Source organism: Chlorocebus sabaeus, chromosome 21 (genome assembly GCF_047675955.1).
Source record: "Chlorocebus sabaeus isolate Y175 chromosome 21, mChlSab1.0.hap1, whole genome shotgun sequence".
Taxonomy (NCBI): domain Eukaryota; kingdom Metazoa; phylum Chordata; class Mammalia; order Primates; family Cercopithecidae; genus Chlorocebus; species Chlorocebus sabaeus.
In genome coordinates this window covers 34203570-34224266 of record NC_132924.1, presented here as the reverse complement: position 1 = coordinate 34224266, position 20697 = coordinate 34203570, and the positions used below count along the sequence as shown (strand labels likewise).

Sequence of the window (20697 nt, the reverse complement as noted above, 5' to 3'; positions counted from 1 at the left end):
GTTATTCAGTTTAACAAACTCTGAGGGAAACAACTGCTAAGTCTGGTGATACAAAGATAAATGTTCCATGAACACACCAAGCCAGTTCAATGCCTCGGAGCTCTTAACAGAGCAACTCCTTTCAGTGAAACACTCTTCCCTAAACCTTTTCATTCAAACCTCTGCTTAAATATCACTTCCCCAGAAAGGGCATCCCATCCACTCTATCCAAAAGAGCACTCTCAATACTTTCTATCTCCCAAACTGTTACTCTTCCTTTTTTTTTTTCCTTCATAGCAATTATCACTGAAATTATTTTTATGTTAACTCTCTCTATTCCTCTGTAAGTTTCAAGAGGCAAAGGACTTTGAGTATCTTTAAAGCCTTATCCCTTCATCTTGTTCTGAATATTTCTCTACCTTCTTTATATGAACTGGAAAATGAGGCAAGTCCCTTGTGGTGAAGATGCTGTCAGCATAATACAGAAGATGAGATTAAAGTGTATAATCAGAAACAAGTAGATAATCTTATAAGGTCTATATAAATAATTTCAAGTACAAGATATTTTGTTGAAGAAAGAAATGCAGACCTTGATTTTTAAAGTTACATTCTCTTTCTTTTCATTTTCTTTTTTTTTTTTTTTTAAGAGAAGTCTTGCTCTTGTCCCTCAGGCTTGAGTGCAATGGCTCAATCTCGGCTCACTGCAGCCTCCGCCTCTCAGGTTCAAACGATTCTCCTGCCGGTGCCTCCCAAGTAGCTGGGATCAAGCTGCCTGCCACCAAGCCCGACTAATTTTTGTATCTTTTAGTAGAGATGGGGTTTCACCATGTTGGACAGGCTGGTCTCGTACTCTTGACTTTAGGTGATCCACCCGCCTCAGCCTCCCAAAGGGCTGGGATTACAGGCATGAGCCACCACGCCTGGCCAATTACATTCTCTTTCTAAAAGTACCAGGCTCAGCCAGACACAGGGGTTCACACCTGTAATCCCAGCACTTTGGGAGGCCAAGGCAGGAGGATCACTTGAGCCCAAGAGTTGGAGATCAGCCTGGGCAACACAGCCAGACCCCATCACTACAAAAAAATTTAAAAATTAGCTGGGTATGGTGGTGCATGCCTCTAGTCCTAGATATTCCAGAGGCAGAAGACCGCTTGAACCCAGGAGTTGAAGGATGCAGTAAGCTATTATCACATCACTGCACTCCAGCCTAGATGACAGAGACCGTCTCCAAATAAATAAATAAATAAAATATATATATATGTATGTATGTATGTATGAACCAGGTTCTTTCTACCATCCAAGGAAACTTCTTTCAATTTATTCTTTAATAAAAGCACAACGACAAAAAACCTAAAGGTGGTAGGAGAATTATATGAACTAATTCCCTTTCTTCTTTATTTAAAGAATATGTACTAAAGAACTGTCAAATCTAATTCCAAATTCCACTGGTTCCCCCAGGTTGTTACTGGGAAGCATCTTAAAAAATTTCCAGTTGATCTTTAACAGAAACATTCCATTTCCAGAACTAAAAGTCCTTCTGTTGGCCTGGAATCAGCTGTATAGATTAAATCTAGTGGGGTTTTTTGTTGTGGTTTTTGTTTTGTTTTGTTTTGTTTTGTTTGAGATAGGGCTCATCTGTTACCCAGGCTGGAGTGCAGTGGCACAATCTCAGCTCACTGCAACTTCCACCTTCCAGTGATTCTCCCATCTCAGCCTCCCGAGTAGCTGGGACTACAGGTACACGCCACCATGCCCAGGTAATTTTTGTATTTTTTGGTAGAGACAGGGCTTCACCATGTTGGCCAGGCTGGTCTCAAACTCCTGAGCCCCAGTGATTCACCCACATTGGCCTCCCAAAGTGCTGAGATTATAGGCATAAGTCACTGCTCCCGGCCTAAATCTAGTGTTACTCTCTTTAAATATCCAGAAAGTTGACTAGGAGATAAAAGTGTAAATAATAATAGTCAACCGAGATGGGATGAGGACTGTTTCTTTACAGTGCCTAGAATGCTGTTAGAGATTAAACTGGTAATGAGGAGTTCCATTTCTGCTTGTTAAATACTGGGAATACTGCCATATTGCAGTATTTTGCATTCTGTAACTATTTGCAAGTATTAGTATGTTTTTCTAAACTTTTAATGTAAGAACTTCCTCTTTAAGTTGTTCTGAGTATTTCTCTACTTTTCTTATCTCATCCCCACTAAATTGATCATAATCACACTCACCACAATGGCACCTAATATTATAATACAATATTTTAAACACAGTATATACCTGCTACCTGACTGATAACAAAATGTAGAGGCAGTTAGCTTACACTTCACAGAGAGATAAATAATCTGGAGATAACCTGGAGGACAGCTTCAGAAAGATGAATTAACTCAGCTCAAAATATTTAACATCAGTCTTGAATTTTAAAATAAGAAAAGATTCTTGATTCAACCAACCATACTTTATTAAATGTCTACAAGGAGATATACATTGGAGATATAAATTAAATAAGATATGGTGTCTGCCCTCTTCAGTCTAGCAGAAGAGACAGGCACAAATACAAGTGTAACACAGTTGTCCTTGCAACAGCATAGATTCTGTACTATCATTGTTGCTATATAAAAATCCTCTCATCCCTTTGCTTTCAACTATAATTCTGTTCAATTCACGAATCCTTATACCTAAAAACAGGTCTTATCCCATTAAACTAAAACATGTTAAAGATATGTCAAGGTATCACTTTATTTTCTCTTTCTCTGGAGGCTTATTTGATGAAACAGCACTAGTCAGGTGGATCTCAATCAGGAAAGACCCCAAAAACTGGTTCCATCCCAATCCATCCACAGAACAAATGCCCCTTACAGCCAGTTAACAAACATTCCAGGATGGACATAACCTAACAGGACTGATCTGATCTCTCCTGAGTTCTCCAGATTCAAGAACAGTGGCTTCTCAATGATTTCTTCTCATGTGAATCTGAAACAGAAGTATCAAGCCTCTTTCAGATTATAAGCTAGCCTCTGAGGACTAGGAAATATGGCGATTCCCTATTTTTACTACATGCCAGTACCCATCGGCTAGCAACACAGGAGATGGGGAGCAGTTGCTGGGGTAAATAAAATGGATACAAATGGAGTTATGAGAATCCCTTCCGATCTGATAAGTATGACTGCTATGAAGAAGAGAGGATGCCACCATGGAATGAGACTGAAGGGAGGAAGGTGTGACACAGTGTGGGAAGAACATTAGATTTAGCTGGAAAACTGATTCTAGTCCTAGAGTTGCTAAAAACCTAGAGAACCCTGGGCAAGTCACTTATCCTCTTCGAACCTCGATTTTTCCATCTATAAAATGTTAACAGAGTTAAATTAAATTATTAGTAAGGTCCTGTCTAATAATAAAACTGAAGTCTAGGAGCACAAGAGACATTTAACAGCTAGACATACTACAGCCATGCACTGCATAATGACATTTCAGTCAATGACAGGCTGCATATACAACATTGGCCCCATGAGATCATCATGGAGCTGAAAAATTCCAGTCACCTAGTAATGTCACAGGACAATGCATTATTCATGTTTGTGGTGATGCTGGTATAAACAAACCTACTGCACTGCTAGTCAGATAAAAGTGTAGCACACAACAATTACATACAGCACATAATACTTGCTGATGAAAATAAAACCACCCTGCTACTAGTTTATGGATTTACTATAATTTTAGAATAAACAGAGTATATTCCTTCTATTGATAAAGAAAAGTAAGCTATAAAACAACCCCAGGCAAGTCCTTCAGGAGGTATTCCATAAGAAAGCACTGTTATTTTAAGACATTATATCTCCATGCCTGTTAGTTGCCCCCGAAGACCTTTCCAGTGAGACAAGATGTATAAGTGAAAGACAGTGTGTCTTAGTCCATTTAGTGTTGCTATAAAGGAATACCCAAGGCTGGATAATTTATAAAGAATAGAGGTTTATTTGGCTCACAGTTCTGCAAGCTACACAAGAAGGATGGCACTAGCACCAATGCATTTTCTGAGGGCCTCAGGCTGCTTCCTCTCATGGCAGAAAGTGAAGGGGAGCCAGCATGTGCAGACATCACAGGGCAAAAGAGGAAGCAAGAGAAAAAAGGGGAAAGAGCCAAACTCATTTTAACAACCCAATATTGCGGAATTAAGACTGAGAATGCACTCACTCCTCACCTGCAAGGAATAGCATTAATCTATTCATGAGGGATCTGCCTCCATGGCCCAAATACGTCCCATGAGGTCTCTCCTCCAACACTGGGGATCAAATTTCAACATGAGGTTTGGAGAGCTCATACATCCAAATCATAGCACAGTAATATCCTATGAGTGAATGTGAAGGCTTAGGAAAGGCCCAGGCTAATGTGTGTGTTCATGTCCTCGTTGTTTTTTTTGTTTTGTTTTAAATACAGGGTTTTTCTCTGTCGCCTAGGCTGTAGTGCAGTGGTGCCATCACGACTCACTGCACCCTCAATCTTCCAGGCTCAATCGACTCTCCCACCTCAGCCTCCTAACTAGATGGGACTACAGGTGCACACCACCACGCCCAACTGATGTTTGTATTTTTTGCAGAGAAGGAGTCTTGCCATGTTACCCAGGCTGGTCTTGAACTCCTGGGCTCAAGTAGTGTGTTCGCCTTGGCCTCCCAAAGTGCTGGAATTTCAGGCATGAGCCACTACGCCCAGCCCCTATGTCTTCCTTTTTTAGAAAAGAGTTAAAAGGAAAAAAAAATTTAATTAATAGGAAAAAAGCTTATAAAATAAGAATATCAGGAAAAAATATTTTTTGTACAGTTGTATGATGTGTTGCTGTTTTGAGTATTATTACAGGAGTCAGAAAGTTTTTTAGAAATTTAAGTTTGTAAAGTAAAAATGTTACAGTAAGCTGGGGTTGATTATTGAAGAAAGAAAAATATGTTTTCTAAATTTACTGTACCCTAAGTGTACAGTGTTTATCAAGTCTACAGCAGTGTACAGTAATGTCCTAGGCCTTCACATTCACTCAGCACTCACTGACTCATCCAGAGCAATTTCCAGACTCACAAGCTCCATTCATGGTAAGTGGCCCTCTACAGGTGTGCCATTTTTTATCTTTTATATTGTATTTAATATTGTATCTTTTCTAGGTTTAGATATGCTTCGATACACAAATACTATTGTGTTATAACTGCCTACAGTATTCAGTACAGTAACATGTTGTATAGGTTTACAGCCTAGGAGCAATAGGCTATGGCCATACAGCCTAGATTCAGATTTGTGTAAGTACACTCTGATATTTGAACAATGATGAAATTGCTTTACATTAAGTGACACAACACTGCATTTATCCCAGCAGTCTGAAGAACACTATAACAACTTCTATTAAATTTTCACCAGCTTGGTCAAAACTCAGTTACCTGGTTGAAGATGGCTGACGACAGATATCAGACAGCCACCCTCTCCAGAAAGAAAAGCCAAAATTAGGAATAAAAATACCTCAAGTAGAAGAGAACATTAGAGTCCAAGGGTGAATTCACAGCAAACACCAGAGGCATAGAAAGAGAAGCAAGCAAGCAGTCAGCTTAACCAAGATCAACCAAGAGCCCCGAGGGACTCTGTATTACAGGAAAATGGTAAGTAAAAGAGCTTCAGCAGTCCATGTCTCTGCAACGGACTGCTGCGATCTGATGAACCCCAAGAGAGCTCCTCTACCTACATGAATCCTGACACTAGCGCAGGTGGAGATCTGCAAACGCTGCAGGGGCAGGCACTGCACCAGACAGGAAACTCATCCTGGGTCATTCGCCATCCCCCAAGACCTGAATGGCCGTGGTGGTACAGCACTGACTGAATCCAAAGGACTTTAACCCACAGGGTATACTACTCCCCAGGAAAAAAATGGTACAGTGCACTGAAAGGCAGTACCTGGGACAAAGGAAACCGAAGCACACTCTACAGTGTCTGAGAGCTCCCTGTCCGGGGCTGTGAGAAGTGACTCCAAGCCCAGCAATTCACAAACCCTGTGCTTGGCTTTGCAAAGGGAGAGTGAACTCTTCTCCTACGGGTGGAACAGCCTCTGTGATCAAGCTCTCACACACACACAGAGCATGGTACCCTTCCCCCTGCTCTGTGCACTTGCTCCTGCTATCACTGGAGGCTGGGCTAGGCAAGCTGGAGGGCTACCAGTGAGGGGCAGTGAGTGGTGACTGAAACCCCACTGGCAGCATGGCCTCCATGCTAAGGCTCACAAGAAAAGGCAGGGCCCCTACACCACTCTGTATAGCATGGCAGCACTGCTGCTATAGACAGCAGGAAAGCCTGGCAGCAGCATGTCTGGGGCTGTTGGGGGTGACCCTGTATTGCAGCCACCACCAGTATTGCAGTCACCACCATCACCAGCCCACACAGATAGGGACCCAGAAGGTAATCAAACCACCACTACTGCCATTGCCCAAACCACTCCAGCTGGCCAGGGATATGAGAACCTGCTCACCTACCCAGCCCCCACTGCCACTACTGGCATTGGAGTAAGCCATGTGAAGGCATCAAGAATTGGTCCGCCAGTAACCACCGACACAGGTGCCAGCATGTATGAGGCTGTTCTTGCATTGCTATAAAGAAATACCTGAAGCTGGGTATTATAAATAAAAGAGGTTCAACTGGCTTTTGGATCTGCAGGTTGTCAGGAAGCATGGCACCAGCATCTGCACAGCTTTTGGATAGGTCTCAGGGAGCTTTTCTCATGGTGGAAGGCAAAGGGGGAGAAGGCATATTACATGACCAGGTGGGAGCAAGAGAGAAGGGGGAAGGTGCCACACATTTTTAAACAACCAGGTGTCCTGAGAAGTTACTCATTATTGCGAGGACAGCACCAAGGGGATGGTATTAAAACTTTCATAAGAAATCTGCCCCCATGACCTCCCACCAGGCTTCACCTCCAACACTGGGGATTACATTCTTGGGCAGACAAATATCCAAACTGTATCAATCACACACTGCTCTGGGGAACAAAGCATGCACAGCCCACTGCTGCCACCACTAGGGCCTGAAGACTGGCCTACCTGGCTTCCCAGTCCACACCGCAACTTCACCACAGCTTCCACTAATAACTTCACCTTAATCCTCCAAGGAAATAACAGATACCAGTAAAGCTATTTACAGCCAAGGAAACCATGCAGTGACTATAATACTGCATGCAACCATAATCAAAGCCAAAGAGCCCTGCTCAATCATGAAACCGCAGATACATCTTTAAGAAAAGTCTTCCCCTACAAAAAGTAAATTCAAAAATAGGAGGAAGAGACTGTTACACCAGATGCATAGATATCAATATGAGGAGACAGGAAACATGAAAAAGCAAGGAAATATGACATCTCCAAAGGAATACACCAATTCTCCAACAATATATATTAATTGTTTAAAATCTTCAAAATTCCAGATAATAAATTCAAAATATTGATTTTAAAGAAGCTCAGTGAAAAACAGATTAATTCTAAAACACAATGCAAACAAATCAGAATAACAATTAAGGACATGAATGTGAAATTTACCAAAGAGATAGATATCTTTAAGAAGCAACAAGTAGAAACTCTGGAACTGAAGAATTTATCAAAGGAAATATAAAATACATTAGAAAGCTTCAACAATAAACTAGACAAGCAGAAGATAAAAAGCTCAGAACTTGAAGATAGATTTTTTTAAATAATGCAGTCAGACAAAAATAAATAATTAAAAAGAATGAGTAAAGCATTCATGACATTTGGGATAACATACAGTGACCAAATATACAAATTATCAGTATCTCCAAACCCACAGAAAAAGTGAAAAGATTAGAAAATCTATTTAACAAAAGAATAGGTGAAAACTTTCTAAGTCTAGCAAGAAATTTAAATATTCAGATACAGGAGGTTCAGCAATTCCCAGAAAGATACAATGCTAAAAGATCTTCTTCACTACACATTTTAATCAGACTGGCTAAAGTCAAAGCCAGCGGGATATGGTGGCTCACTCCTGTAACCCCAACACTTTAGGAAGCCAAAGTGGAGGAGCGCTTGAGCCCAGGAGTTTGAGATCAGCCTGGGCAATATACTGAGATCCCATCACTACAAAAATTTTTAATTAGCTGGGCATTGTGACGCATACCTGTTGTTCTAGCTACTCAGGAGGCTGGGGTTGGGGGAATCACTTGAACCCAGGAGTTCAAGGGTGCAGTGAACTTTGATCACACCACTGCACTCCAGCCGGGGCAACAGACTGAGACCTAGTTTCTAATAAATACATAAATAAATAAAGTCTTTTTTGTTTGTTTGTTTTGAGATGGAGTCTCGCTCTTTCGCCCAGGCCGGAGTGCAGTGGCGCAATCTTGGCTCACTGCAAGCTCCGCCTTCCAGGTTCAGCCATTCTCCTGCCTCAGCCTCCCAAGTAGCTGGGACTACAGGCGCCCGCCACCACGCCCGGCTAATTTTTTGTATTTTTAGTAGAGATGGGGTTTCACTGTGTTAGCCAAGATGGTCTCGATCTCCTGACCTCATGATCCGCCTACCTCGGCCTCCCAAAGTGCTGGGATTACAGGCGTGAGCCACTGTGCCTGGCCATAAAATAAATAAGGTCTAAGCTAAACAGCAAGACAAAAGGACCTGGTCACCTATAAAGGAAACCCCATCAGACTAACAGAAGATTTATTGGCAGAAACTTTATAGGCCAGAAGAGAAAAGGATAATATATTCAAAGTGCTGACAGGAAGAAAAAAAAAAAAAAACCTGGCAGCCAAGAATACTGTATCAGACAAAATAACTGTTCAGGATGAAGAAGAAATAAAGTCTTTTCCAGAGAAGCAAATGCTCACAGAATTAATTCCACTAGCCCAGCCCTACAAGAAATAATCAAGGGAGTCCTAAACCTGGAAGCAAAAAGACATTTACCATCATGAAAACACACAAAAGTATAAAACTCACTGGCAAAGCAATCACACAAAGAAAAAAAGACTCAAATGGTATCAATACAGAAATCCACCATGCCATAATGACTAACAAGGAGAGAAAAAGAAACAAAATATATAACATCATTGTAAAATAATTAACAATATGACGGGGACAAAGCCTCTCATATCAATAATAACCTTGATAGTAACTAAACAGATTAAATTCTCCAGTTAAAAGATACACAATGGTTGAATGGATTAAAAAAAAAAAATCTAACTGCTTACAAGAAACTCACCTCACTAATAAGGACACATACACAGTTAAAGAATGGAAAAAGATATTCCATGCAAACAGAAACCAATAGCAAGCAAGAATAGTTATACTTACATCAGAAAAAAACAGACAAATAAAGAACAATAAAAAAAGACAATCATTAATTATAGGGCATTAAATAATGAAAAAGGAATCAATCCAGCAAGATGATATAACAAGTCCAAATTTATATGCACCCAACACTGGAGTACCCAGATTCATAAAGCAAATATTACTAGATCTAAAAGAAAGATCCAATAATAGTTGGGGGCTTCAACACCCAATTCACAATGTTAAACAGCTCACCTAGACAGGAAGTCAAGAAATAAACGTTGAATTTAAACTGGAGTTCAGACAAAATGGACCTAACAGACATTTACAGCACATTTTATCCAACAGTTGCAGAATATACATTTTTTTCATCAGTATATGCAACATTCTCCAGAATAGACCTTTTATTAGGCCACAAAATAAGTATGAATAACTTTTAAAAAACTGAAAACAGCCAGGCATGGTGGCTAACACCTGTAATCCCAGCAGCTTGGGAGGCCAAGGCAGGCAGATCACTTGAGGTCAGTGGTTTGATACCAGCCTGACCAACATGGTGAAAACCCATCTTTACTAAAAATACAAAAATGAGCCAGGTGTGGTGGCACAAGTCTGTAATGCCAGCTACTCAGGAGGCTGAGGCAGAAGAATTGCTTGAACCTGGGAGGTGGAGGTTGCAGTGAGCCGAGATGGCGCCACTGCATTCCAGCCTGGGCAACAAAGTGAGACTCAGTCTCAAAACAAACAAACAAACAAAAAACTGAAAACCTGTTAAGTATCTCTTCATACCACAATAAAATATAACTAAAATCAATACCAAGAAGAATTCTACAAATACATGGGTGGGGTCTGGGGGGAACATGCTTCTGAATGACCATTGGGTTGACTAAGAAATTAAGATGGAAATAAAGGCTGGGCACCTTGACTCATGGCTGTAATCCCAGCACTTTGGGAGGCCAAGATGGGAGGATCACTTGAGCCCCAGAGTTCAAGACCAGACTGGGCAACACAGTGAGAATCCGTCTCTACAAAAATTAGACAGGTGTGGTGGTGCACACCTGTAGTCCCAGCTACTTGAGAGGCTGAGGCTGGAGGATCCCTTGAGTCCAGGAGGTCGAGGCTGCAGTGAGCTGTGATTGCACCACTGCACTCCAGCCTGGATAACAGGGCAAGAGTTATTTAAAATAAAAAAGAAAAAAAAAGAAAACATGGAAATTAAAAAATTTATTGGAACAAATGAAAACAGAAACACAACATACCAAAACCTGTGGGATACAGCAAAAGCAGTACTAAGAGGGAAGTTTATAGCAATAAATGCCCAAAGATTATAACATAACATAAAATGAACAGAAGAAAATAAATAACAAAGATCAGAGCAGAGCTAGATGAAATAGAGACTTAAAAATACAAAGGATCAACAAAACAAAAATTTGGCTCTTCAAAAAGATAAATAAAATTGATAAACCACTGGTTTTAACCAGGAAGAGAAGAGAGAAGCCTCAAATAAAATCAAATGAAAAATGACACATAACCGATACCAAAGAAATACAAAAGATCATCAGAGACTATTATGAACTATCATATGCTTAAAAAGCTGGAAAACCTAGAGGAAAGGAAAAATTTCTAGAAACATACAACCTATCAAGATTGAATCAGAAAGAAATAGAAAACCTGAACTGACATTATGACTAGCAAGATGGAATGAATAATAAAACATCTTTCAACATGGAAAAGTCCAGGCCCAGAAAAACTGACAGTTGAGTTCTACCAAACGTACAGAGGAACTAATACTAATCTTTCTGAAACTATTCCCAAAAATGGGAAGAATTCTCCCTAACTCATTCTATGAAGCTGGAATCACCCTGATCCCAAAATCAGACAAGGACACAACAAAAAAAGAAAAGTACAGGCCTATATCCCTGATGAACACAGGTGCAAAAATTCTCAACAAAACACTAGCAAACAGAATCCAGTAGCGCATCAAAAAGATAATACACCACGATCAAGTGAGATTTGTACTAGGGATGTAAGGATGGTTCTATGTAAATCAGTAAATGTGATACATCACAACAACAGAATGAAGGACAAAAACCGTATGATCAATAGACACAGAAAATGCGTTTGATAAAATTCCACATCCCTTCATGATAATAACATGCAACAAACTAGGCATAGAAGGAACATACTTCAAAATAATAAAGGCCATATAAAACAAACCCACAGCTAACAACATACTGAATGGGGGAAAGTTGAAAGACTTTCTCTAAGAACTGGAACAAGACAAAGATACCCACTTTCACCACTCCTATTTAACATAGTACTGAAAGGCCTAGCCAGAGCAGTCAGGAAAGAGAAAGAAATGAAAGTAATCTAAATTGGAATAAAGGAAGTTAAATTGTCCCTTTCTGCTGACGATAAGATCTTACACCTAGAAAAACCTAAAACTCAACCCAGAAGTCTTAGATTTGATAAGTAAATTCAGTAAAGTTATAGGATACAAAATCAACACACGAAAATCAGTAGCATTTCTATAAACCAAGAGTGATCTAGCCAAGAAGAAAATCAAGAAGGCAATCCCACTTATAATAACTATGAAAAATAAAGTATCTAAGAATAAATTTAACTAACAAGGTAAAAGATCTCTACAAAAAAAACTGCAAAACACCAATGAAAGAAATTGAAGATGACATAACCAAATGGAAAAACATGACATGCTCATAGATCTCAAGAATTAATATTGTTTTTTGTTTTTTGAGACAAGATCTCACTCTGTTGCCCAGGCTGGAGTGCAATGGCACGATCTCAGCTCACTGCACCCTCTGCCTCCCAGGCTCAATTGATTCTCCTGCCTCAGCCTCCCAAGTAGCTAGGACCACAGGCGCACACCACCGTGGCCAGTCAAATTTTTGTATTTTTAGTAGAGACAGGATTTCACCATGTTGCCCAGGCTGGTCTCAAATGCCTGAGCTCAGGTTATCCCCCTGCCTAGGCCTCCCAGTGCTGGGATTACAAGCATAAGCCACCGCGTGCTCGGCCAAATTAATATTGTTAAAATGACCATATTGCCCACAGCAATCTAAATATTCAATGCAATCTCTACCAAATTACCAAGTTATTTTTCACAATATTAGAAAAAAAAATCCTAAAATTCATATGGAACCAGAAAAGAGCCTGAATATTCAAATCAATCCTCAGCAACAAGAACAAGGCTAGAGATGCCACATTACCTGACTTCAAAACATTCCAAGGCTATAGTAATGTCAAGCTGGCCTTCATATCAAAACCACATTACAATTATTCTCCTTCAGAAAGAGTTTATAACACTTGTACTAAATAAGCACAGGTAGCACACTGATAATACAAGCAACATTACTACATAATTATGGAAATATCAACTTTATTGGCTGCATCCATTATTTACTGCTACATAACACCCACCCCCAAATTTAGTGGCCTTACTTGTTCACAATTCTGTTGGTAAGCACTTTAGACTGAGTCTAGCTGGAATGTTCATCTGCTGCTCAGTCCTAAGGTCACTAATTCTTCTATTTAGCAATCTTTATTTCCCTCTTGAAATACATGAGAACTCTTTAGAAAATATTATTTCCTAATACAGTAGAATATGCAATAAAGAACTATCATGCAGTGACCAAGGAGGAATTTCAGGGTGAATGGACTGGTCCAGCTCCTGAGTTCACTGCTACTCAGCCTGAGGTTGCAGACTGTCTGAAGGTGTGCAGGTGCCCTCTGTGCCTATTCAGCAGTTCCCTACTTAAGACTGGAGTGCTCAGCCTGCCACGGAAGACTGGTCTGCAGCTCCCACTGCTCAGGCCACTGAATGGGTAGGAGCAACCACTGAATGGTCTTAAGCTGTTCTTGCACGGGCTCTTAAGCAACATGGAAAAATGGTTGATGAAAAATAAACATCTAGTTTCTAAAAGTTGGAAAAAAAAATAATACAAAAGGACTATCATATCAGTCCTTCAATTCTGCCAGTAATTAATAGTATGGTCTTGAGGTAAGTTATCTAATATCTCTTGGTGTTACTTCCATCCTTGGTAAAATGGGAGTATCACTGCTTATCCTGTCTATTTTCACATGGTTGTTTTTCCAGTTGAAGTCAACCCAAGTTTTTAAACATTTACTGAAGACCAACCATGTTCTAAGCATTACACTGGAAAAACAGACACATTTTCATAGTGTGTAAGAATGTGAATTTTTTTAAAACTTGGAAATAATCCAAATGTATATCACAATAGAAAGAAGAAATAGTGATATATTTATATAGAATACTACAGAGCAGTTAAAATTAATGAACTACATGTAACAACCATGTAATAGAGATACATTTTATGTACTGCACATGGGCATCTAGCCAAACGGGTGAGCAGGGGCTGACATTTAATCCACATTCAGTGTGTCAAACCACAAAGCCTGACGTAAGGCCACATGTGTCCACAGAAAGGCATACCTTTTTCTTTATACAAAGGTTCATTCTGCTCATCTGAAGGGATATTTTGGTACAGACAGGTGCCCTTTCTAATTCTCACACAGGCACCAAGTAAGCCAGTGGCTCCAGTAACACCAGGGATGAAATTCAGAAATACAATGTAAAGTGAAAAAGCAAGTCACAGAATATGCTCATTATGATTCCATTTCTACAATGTTCCAAAGATGGAAAATAAACTACTGTTTAGAAATAAAAACATATGGAGTTAAACTATTAAAAAAAAAAAAAAAAGGAATGTGACATGAAATTCAGGAAGCTGGTTACCTCTCATCAGAGATAAAAGAAAATAGGATCAGGGAAGCAAGAACTTCAAAGGAAATAAATAGCAAGGCTCTAGTTCTTAAACTGAGTAGGGGGTATGAATTAGTTCAATGTATACTTATACTTTATACTGCACATATATTTTATAAATACCTTGTACATATATTCAATATTTAATTTTAAAAACTGGGGGAAAAAACTTACTCCCTGCACTTAAAAAGCTTAAACTCAAGAGGAAGAGAATCATAGCCTATAAACACAGTGTGATGTGGGCTCTGATAAAGACATACACATCAAGGCCGGGCATGGTGCCTCACGCCTGTATTCCCAGCACTTTGGGAGGCTGAAGAGGGCAGATCACCTAAGGTCTGGCCAACATGGCGAAACCCCGTCTCTACTAAAAATACAAAAATTAGCCAGGTGTGATGGCAGGCACCTGTAATCTCAGCTACTCGGGAGGCTGAGGCAGGGAGAACTGCTTGATGCCGGGAGGCAGAGGTTGTAGTGAGCCAAGACTGCTTGACCCCGGGAGGCAGAAGTTGCAGTGAGCCAAGATCGCTTGACCCCAGGAGGCAGAGGTTGCAGTGAGCCAAGATCGCACCACTGCACTCCAGCCTGGGCGACAGAGCAAGACTCCGTCTCAAAAAAAAAAAAAAAAAAAGATGTACAGTCTGACAGCTTCAAAAAGAAGCACCAAGCCCATTTTACATGATGTGATTATTACGCAGTGCATGCCAGTATCAAAACATTTCATCTACCCTGTAAGTATATACACCTATTATATACCCACAAAAATTAAAATTAGAACAAACAAATAGCAGCACCAAATAGGCTGAGGCATGCCAAAGTGCTTTATAAACTACTATCTATACCATAAAGTGATAACTACACCAATATTAAAGTGGTTCTTCACACTGGTTTCAGGATAAATATAACAGTTTAAGCATTACTTACTTCTGATTTTTAGAAGAAGTCATACAGCACTTAAATATAATTGTATTCTTTCTAATAAGGATAATGTATGCAGGAGCCATTACACAGTGGGTCTAATAAGTATCAAAATGAAACCTGAGGAAAACTTTCAATCTGTTACTCCATAGGCTAGAACAATGATTAAGTAATAATTCTTACTTTAATCCCCAGAATAATACTTAGCAGGAAGTAGGGGGAAACACTTGACTAAATAAACCAATTGCTTCTCAAAAATCAATACTATTTTAAATTCATCCGAGTTTTTTTAAAAAACTTCTCTTTAAAATACTAACCATAGACTAATAGAAGTATAGTATGTTTCCATTTACAGTTTTAGAATACTACTCTATTTGTATGTACCTATATATAAATCCATGATGCATTTTTAAAAGTCTGGAATAGGAAATAGATGAAGACTTGGGAGAAAGGGATGGGGAGAAATTCTTCAAGTTTTGTTCAAATGATCTCAAAGACTCCACGTTTCAAGATTGATGAACACAGGACTTCTATAAAACTGTGGGCCCATTTTGGTTATCTAAGCTATGCTTTTCCCACATCCCTTTTGAAACCACCCTCACAGAGTTGATGGAGAAGTACAAGCCAGGCTTTAGGCAGAATTATAGTCAGGCATTGACCAGGGTGCACTGGGGCACTTCAACCCATTTCCCTGTAGCTGGTAACTAACCAAGGGTCATGTGGCATGCTGACCACCTGCTCCCCCATTGTTCCTATAGACAGAATCTCTGACACTGGACCTTTTTACCCAAGAATTGCTTATGGCATTTTCAGGTCCTGAATTCCAGCAGAATGGCTGAAGCCATTCTAAAGACGTCAACCAAGGAACCAAAGAACTCTGCACAGGAATGCGGTTTCTTCATCTCCCTGTCCCAGGAATTCACCCCTTGCTTCCTGACCAATCAGCAATCCCCACATTTTAGCCCTACCTGTTCAGACCCTTTACAAGCTCCATCCTCAAACCCTTGAGGGAGGAGGATTTGAAGGTTCCTCTGTCTCATTTGACTGCCCCACAATTATTAAATTCTTTCTCTACTGCAACTCCCATTGTGTCTGCATACTGGTCTGTTACCATGCAACAAGCAATCAAACCCAGTAGTCCTATAACACTTTGGTTTAACTTTATTTAGTTAAAATACAATAATTTTTAAACCAGCCCATTTAAGTGGGAAGGTGGAACAGTTTGTAACACACCATGTTAAAAAATATAAACATAATAACAATAAGACCAATATAAATAAGCTGTTATTATATACTGGTTAATCTCATAATGATCATGTGTCAACCAATAAATTGCCACAAATCATCCCTGCACAAAGCTTTTAATCTACTGTACAGTGCAGATTCAAGTGTATTCAGTTATATTAGCATTTTTGTACAGTAAAACAACAAACCAAAGTTTAAAAATTGCTTGACAAGAACTAAAGAGTAATTTCAAAGTTTTCTCACAAGATTGTATTTTAAAGGTTAAAATAATGTTTAAAACTCAAATTGGTATTTTTTATTATCAGATTATAATTTCAGGTTGCACTCCTGAGGCCAAAGAAAATCAATCAATGGCAAGAACATTTGTACCATATCAATTCTCAAATTCAACTGTAGAACCACTCTAAGAAAGACCTGTTCAGTTTATTAATGCCATCCAATAAAAACCACACAAACACCAACCTTAAAACCGCTTATTAGTATTTTGTAGGTACTTTTACTCAAAGTACCTATACCACATCATAAATCTTTATACCTAAATCCTATTTAAGTAATTCAATATAACAATCAGAAGAGCTAGCAATTATTTATTCCTCCACCTATATTCAAAAATCATTTGGGATATAAGGTACCTTTACAAGATCATTAAGTTCTTTATTAAAAAATACAAAATGATTTAAATTTCTGTATTTTACTTTTTAATTCTAAAGCCCACAATCCAGTTTAATGTAACTGGAATAAAATTCATATTCTGCTGCCTACTGCTATACTGCTACAAATACATAATATCAATGTGTACACAGTAATTCTGATTACACAATAATTTTGGAAAATTTGGAAATTACAGAAAAGCCATACTATAATCCTGCCATTCCAAACTACCCAGATACCCACTATTAATATATGAGTTAATAGTAAGTTTTTAGAATTTCATTACTGGGTCTTTTCTTCTAATTGAGACAATCATATGACTTTTAACCATGTTAACATGGTAAATTATAAGCACAGATTTCCTAAAATTAAGCCATCTTGGCATACATGGGCTAAAGGAAACTTGGTTATAGTGTTTAATCTCTTTCATACGTGGTTGGATTTAGTTTGCTAATATAAAGTTTTTACATCTATATTCATAACTAAAATAAATCTACATTTATTTTTTCTTTTTTATAACATTTCTATCTGGTGTAAACATCAGAGTTATACAGGTGTTACAGAATGAATTGGGAAGTATTTCCTCTTTTCCTATTCTCTGGAAAAGTTTGTATAAAATTTAGATGATCTGCTCCTTGAAATTTTGGTAATATTCATCTGTAAAATGATCTGAGCCAATGTTTCCCTTATGAAACAACTGTTTTTCTTTTTTTCCACTTGTTCAATTCTTTAACAGTTACAGGATTATTTAAGCTGATTATTTTTTACATTAGTTCCAAAAAAAATTTTTCTAAAAACTGATATATTCCTATCCACAGTAAATGGACCAAAACTTCACAACACTTCAAAGTTATGACACTTTTTTATCTGAATTTAAGACTAACAACGTTACTTAGACTTGAGAGTACTAAATAACATGTCAGTTTGTTTTTATTTTTAATGAGTGAGAATCCTGTAATAAGTCTAAAAATAACTACCACAAAACCATATGGTACCACAAAACCAAAATTGCTATTTCTGATAAACATAAATAGGTTTGCATATATTTTAGCTACCACTTACCACCAGAAACAGGGGCATCCATGAAAACTGCTCCCATTTTCTCAACTTCTTTGGCCAATTCTTTTGAAACTGCAGGATCAATAGTGCTGGAATCTATTAATAACGAGCCCTTCTTCACTTTTCTAAGTAAATAAATAAAAATAGTTCTAGTTTACAATTCTGAGTAAAAATTTCATGCACCTACCTATAGAATTAGAATCTGCTAAAAAGCTGCCATATATCAAGGAGGATTTTAGTTTAGTATTAAAAACATTATTTTAGAATAGGTTTAAAAATCTCATATTCTTTTTGAGATCAATTATAGTTCAAAAGTAAAGCCAAACTCTTTCAAAAGATCCAAAAAAAAACTGATACATTATATGGTATAAATTCTGATTTCAGGTGAAATACACACTAACCACAATAATAAACACGAAGCTAAGACGTAAGTAATTTAAAACACCTATTAACTTTAAAAGGGTATTAGATAGGACTTAAATTTTTGTTTGTAAAGTAGTTGGGTCTTTAAAAAGTAATTTATTTGTCTTTAACAAGCCATACTGCAAATTTCATATATCTGTGTTATTTCCACTATGAAGAATAAACATAAGCAATTAAAATCTAGTAATCTGTGTTGAGATGGCATATTACTTTATAACTGTAACTTTTTAATGACAAAATAAAATATCAAACAGAAAGGAAAATATATGAAAGAATCTGGAAATCTCACAGTCTTTTTGGCTTTTTAGGGTAACTTACGTATATACACTATAAGGCACTGTCTATCTTCACTAGCTAGGAAACTCTAACCTAAATTATAATTTCTTTAAAGGGTATGGCTAACCTTTAATTCAAACTTTCCAAAGTTCTTTAAGACATGGTCTCCCACCTCAGCCTCCCAAGTAGCTGGGACCACAGGTGCATGCCACCATATCCATCTAAGTTTTAAATTTTTTATTTATAGAGATGGGGTCTCACCATGTTGTCCAGGCTGATCTTGAACTCCTGGGCTCAACCAATCATCCTGCCTCAGTCTCCCACAGTGGTGGGATTACAGGTATGAGCTACTGTGCCTAGCCAAACTTTCCAAAGTTCTTACTATAGATATACTAACCCAGAGGACATGGAATCATGATTAGAAAATTAAAACTGAATAAATGTAAACACTGAAGAAGAAAACAGAAAAATCATTGATAAAAACTACTAAAAGGAAAAATCTTTCTATTAAAAAAATAGCACACAAAATGGTTTAAACATAACCAGGCATGGTGGCTTATGCCTGTAATCCCAGCACTCTATGAGGCCAAGGCAGAAGGATCACTTGAGGCCATGGGTTGGAGACCAGACTAGGCAACATAGCAAGACCTCGTCTAAAATAAAAAGAAAAGAAAAATATATACATTAAAAATTGTTTAAACAATTTTAGACATATGAATTGTTACAATTCAAATGCAATGGTTGGGTATATTTCACAGAAGAGAAATAGCATACTCTACGAGTATGTAGGTTTCTCTTTAGCCTAAAAAAATAAGAATTAAGTTTATGAATCTGTGATCTTAATATTTTAAGATCTTAAACCTTCAAACAAATGGAAAATCATCCAAAAAATTATACATGCACTGGGTGTATGGAAATTATCCTTACCCAGAAAAAAATAACCACCCATAAGAAGCAAAGTATAGCTCAAGGTAAAGTCAAACTTTTTAAAAACACATCCTGGACCAAACTGTTCTGATAGCTAGTCACCATATTCCTTAGCAAAGGATATTAACAAATGTAGGGCTATGTCTCCTCAGAAGTTTTTAGTAACTTTTCCTTCAGAGGTTAAGCAGGACCATAACTGAAACAGGCTAGGTAACAGGACAGCTAGGATCCCTCTGGACCACACACATTGTGGCCCTGAGAGCTCCATCCAAAATGAGTGTCTTTTAACCTTCCCTGAAATCTAAACATTTATCTTATCAGTTTTCTGCCTAATATCCAAGTGTCTTTTGCTTCCTTCCAAGTTGGTTAGTTTTCCAACACAATTCAATTTCCAAAAACTTCAAATTTCACATATTACAGTTTCCTGAAATCAAACCCTTTCTTTTAGCCCTTCTTGTGACTACAGCATCTACCAGTTTGCTCTAGCTCTTTGTTGAAATTCAACAACAAAATAAGTTAGGAATAGAAACAGTGAGATGAGAAAACTAAGTTGGGAATTCAAACACTATCATCCTAACATAACCACAAGGGTTTGGCAATAAGCAGCAATTAACCAAAAGGTTTCTCAGAGCCAGGGAAGACAGGCACAGATTAGGAAACTCTGACCTAAACTTTATTTTACTTAGCCCATTTATGCCTACTGTTCCATTTACACTAAGTTTGTGGGAGTTATTTACATCCTACTGCTCAAGGTCATTGCCAACGTCTGATTTTTCACAAAAAAATTTGCAACCTCCGACATAAATGGGTTAAAGAGCTACTGCTAACCTTTAACTCCAACTTCCCAAAGTTCTTACTAAAAACATACTAACCCACAGGACATACGATAACTTTTTTTCATATAATAAAATGTTAAACAATGGTGTTCTTTCCAATGTTTGGCTATATTTTTCTTAAACTCTTTGCCTGAATCTCCATAAGCTGTAAGAAAATTATATTATTAATAGTTGCAGCTTAAAATGTAAGCTTTAAAAGTCTCCTAAACATGTTACCAATGAAAGGGTAAGTTTAATGCAAGAGTTAAAGGAAAAAAACGGAACCAAAAAAACTTATACACAATGTCACATACTTGACTTCAGTGAA

General features: G+C 38.1%; 1 protein-coding gene across 1 annotated transcript in view; it reads right to left on the bottom strand.

Annotated features, from left to right (window-relative positions):
• The window catches only part of HIBADH (3-hydroxyisobutyrate dehydrogenase), a 140700-nt gene that overhangs the window by 89288 nt on the left and 30715 nt on the right, over positions 1 to 20697 (bottom strand). The window contains exon 4 of the mRNA XM_007981790.3: positions 17932 to 18053. Within this exon, the coding sequence (XP_007979981.2) occupies positions 17932 to 18053 (122 nt within the window). The remainder of the gene's footprint in view (positions 1 to 17931; positions 18054 to 20697) is intronic.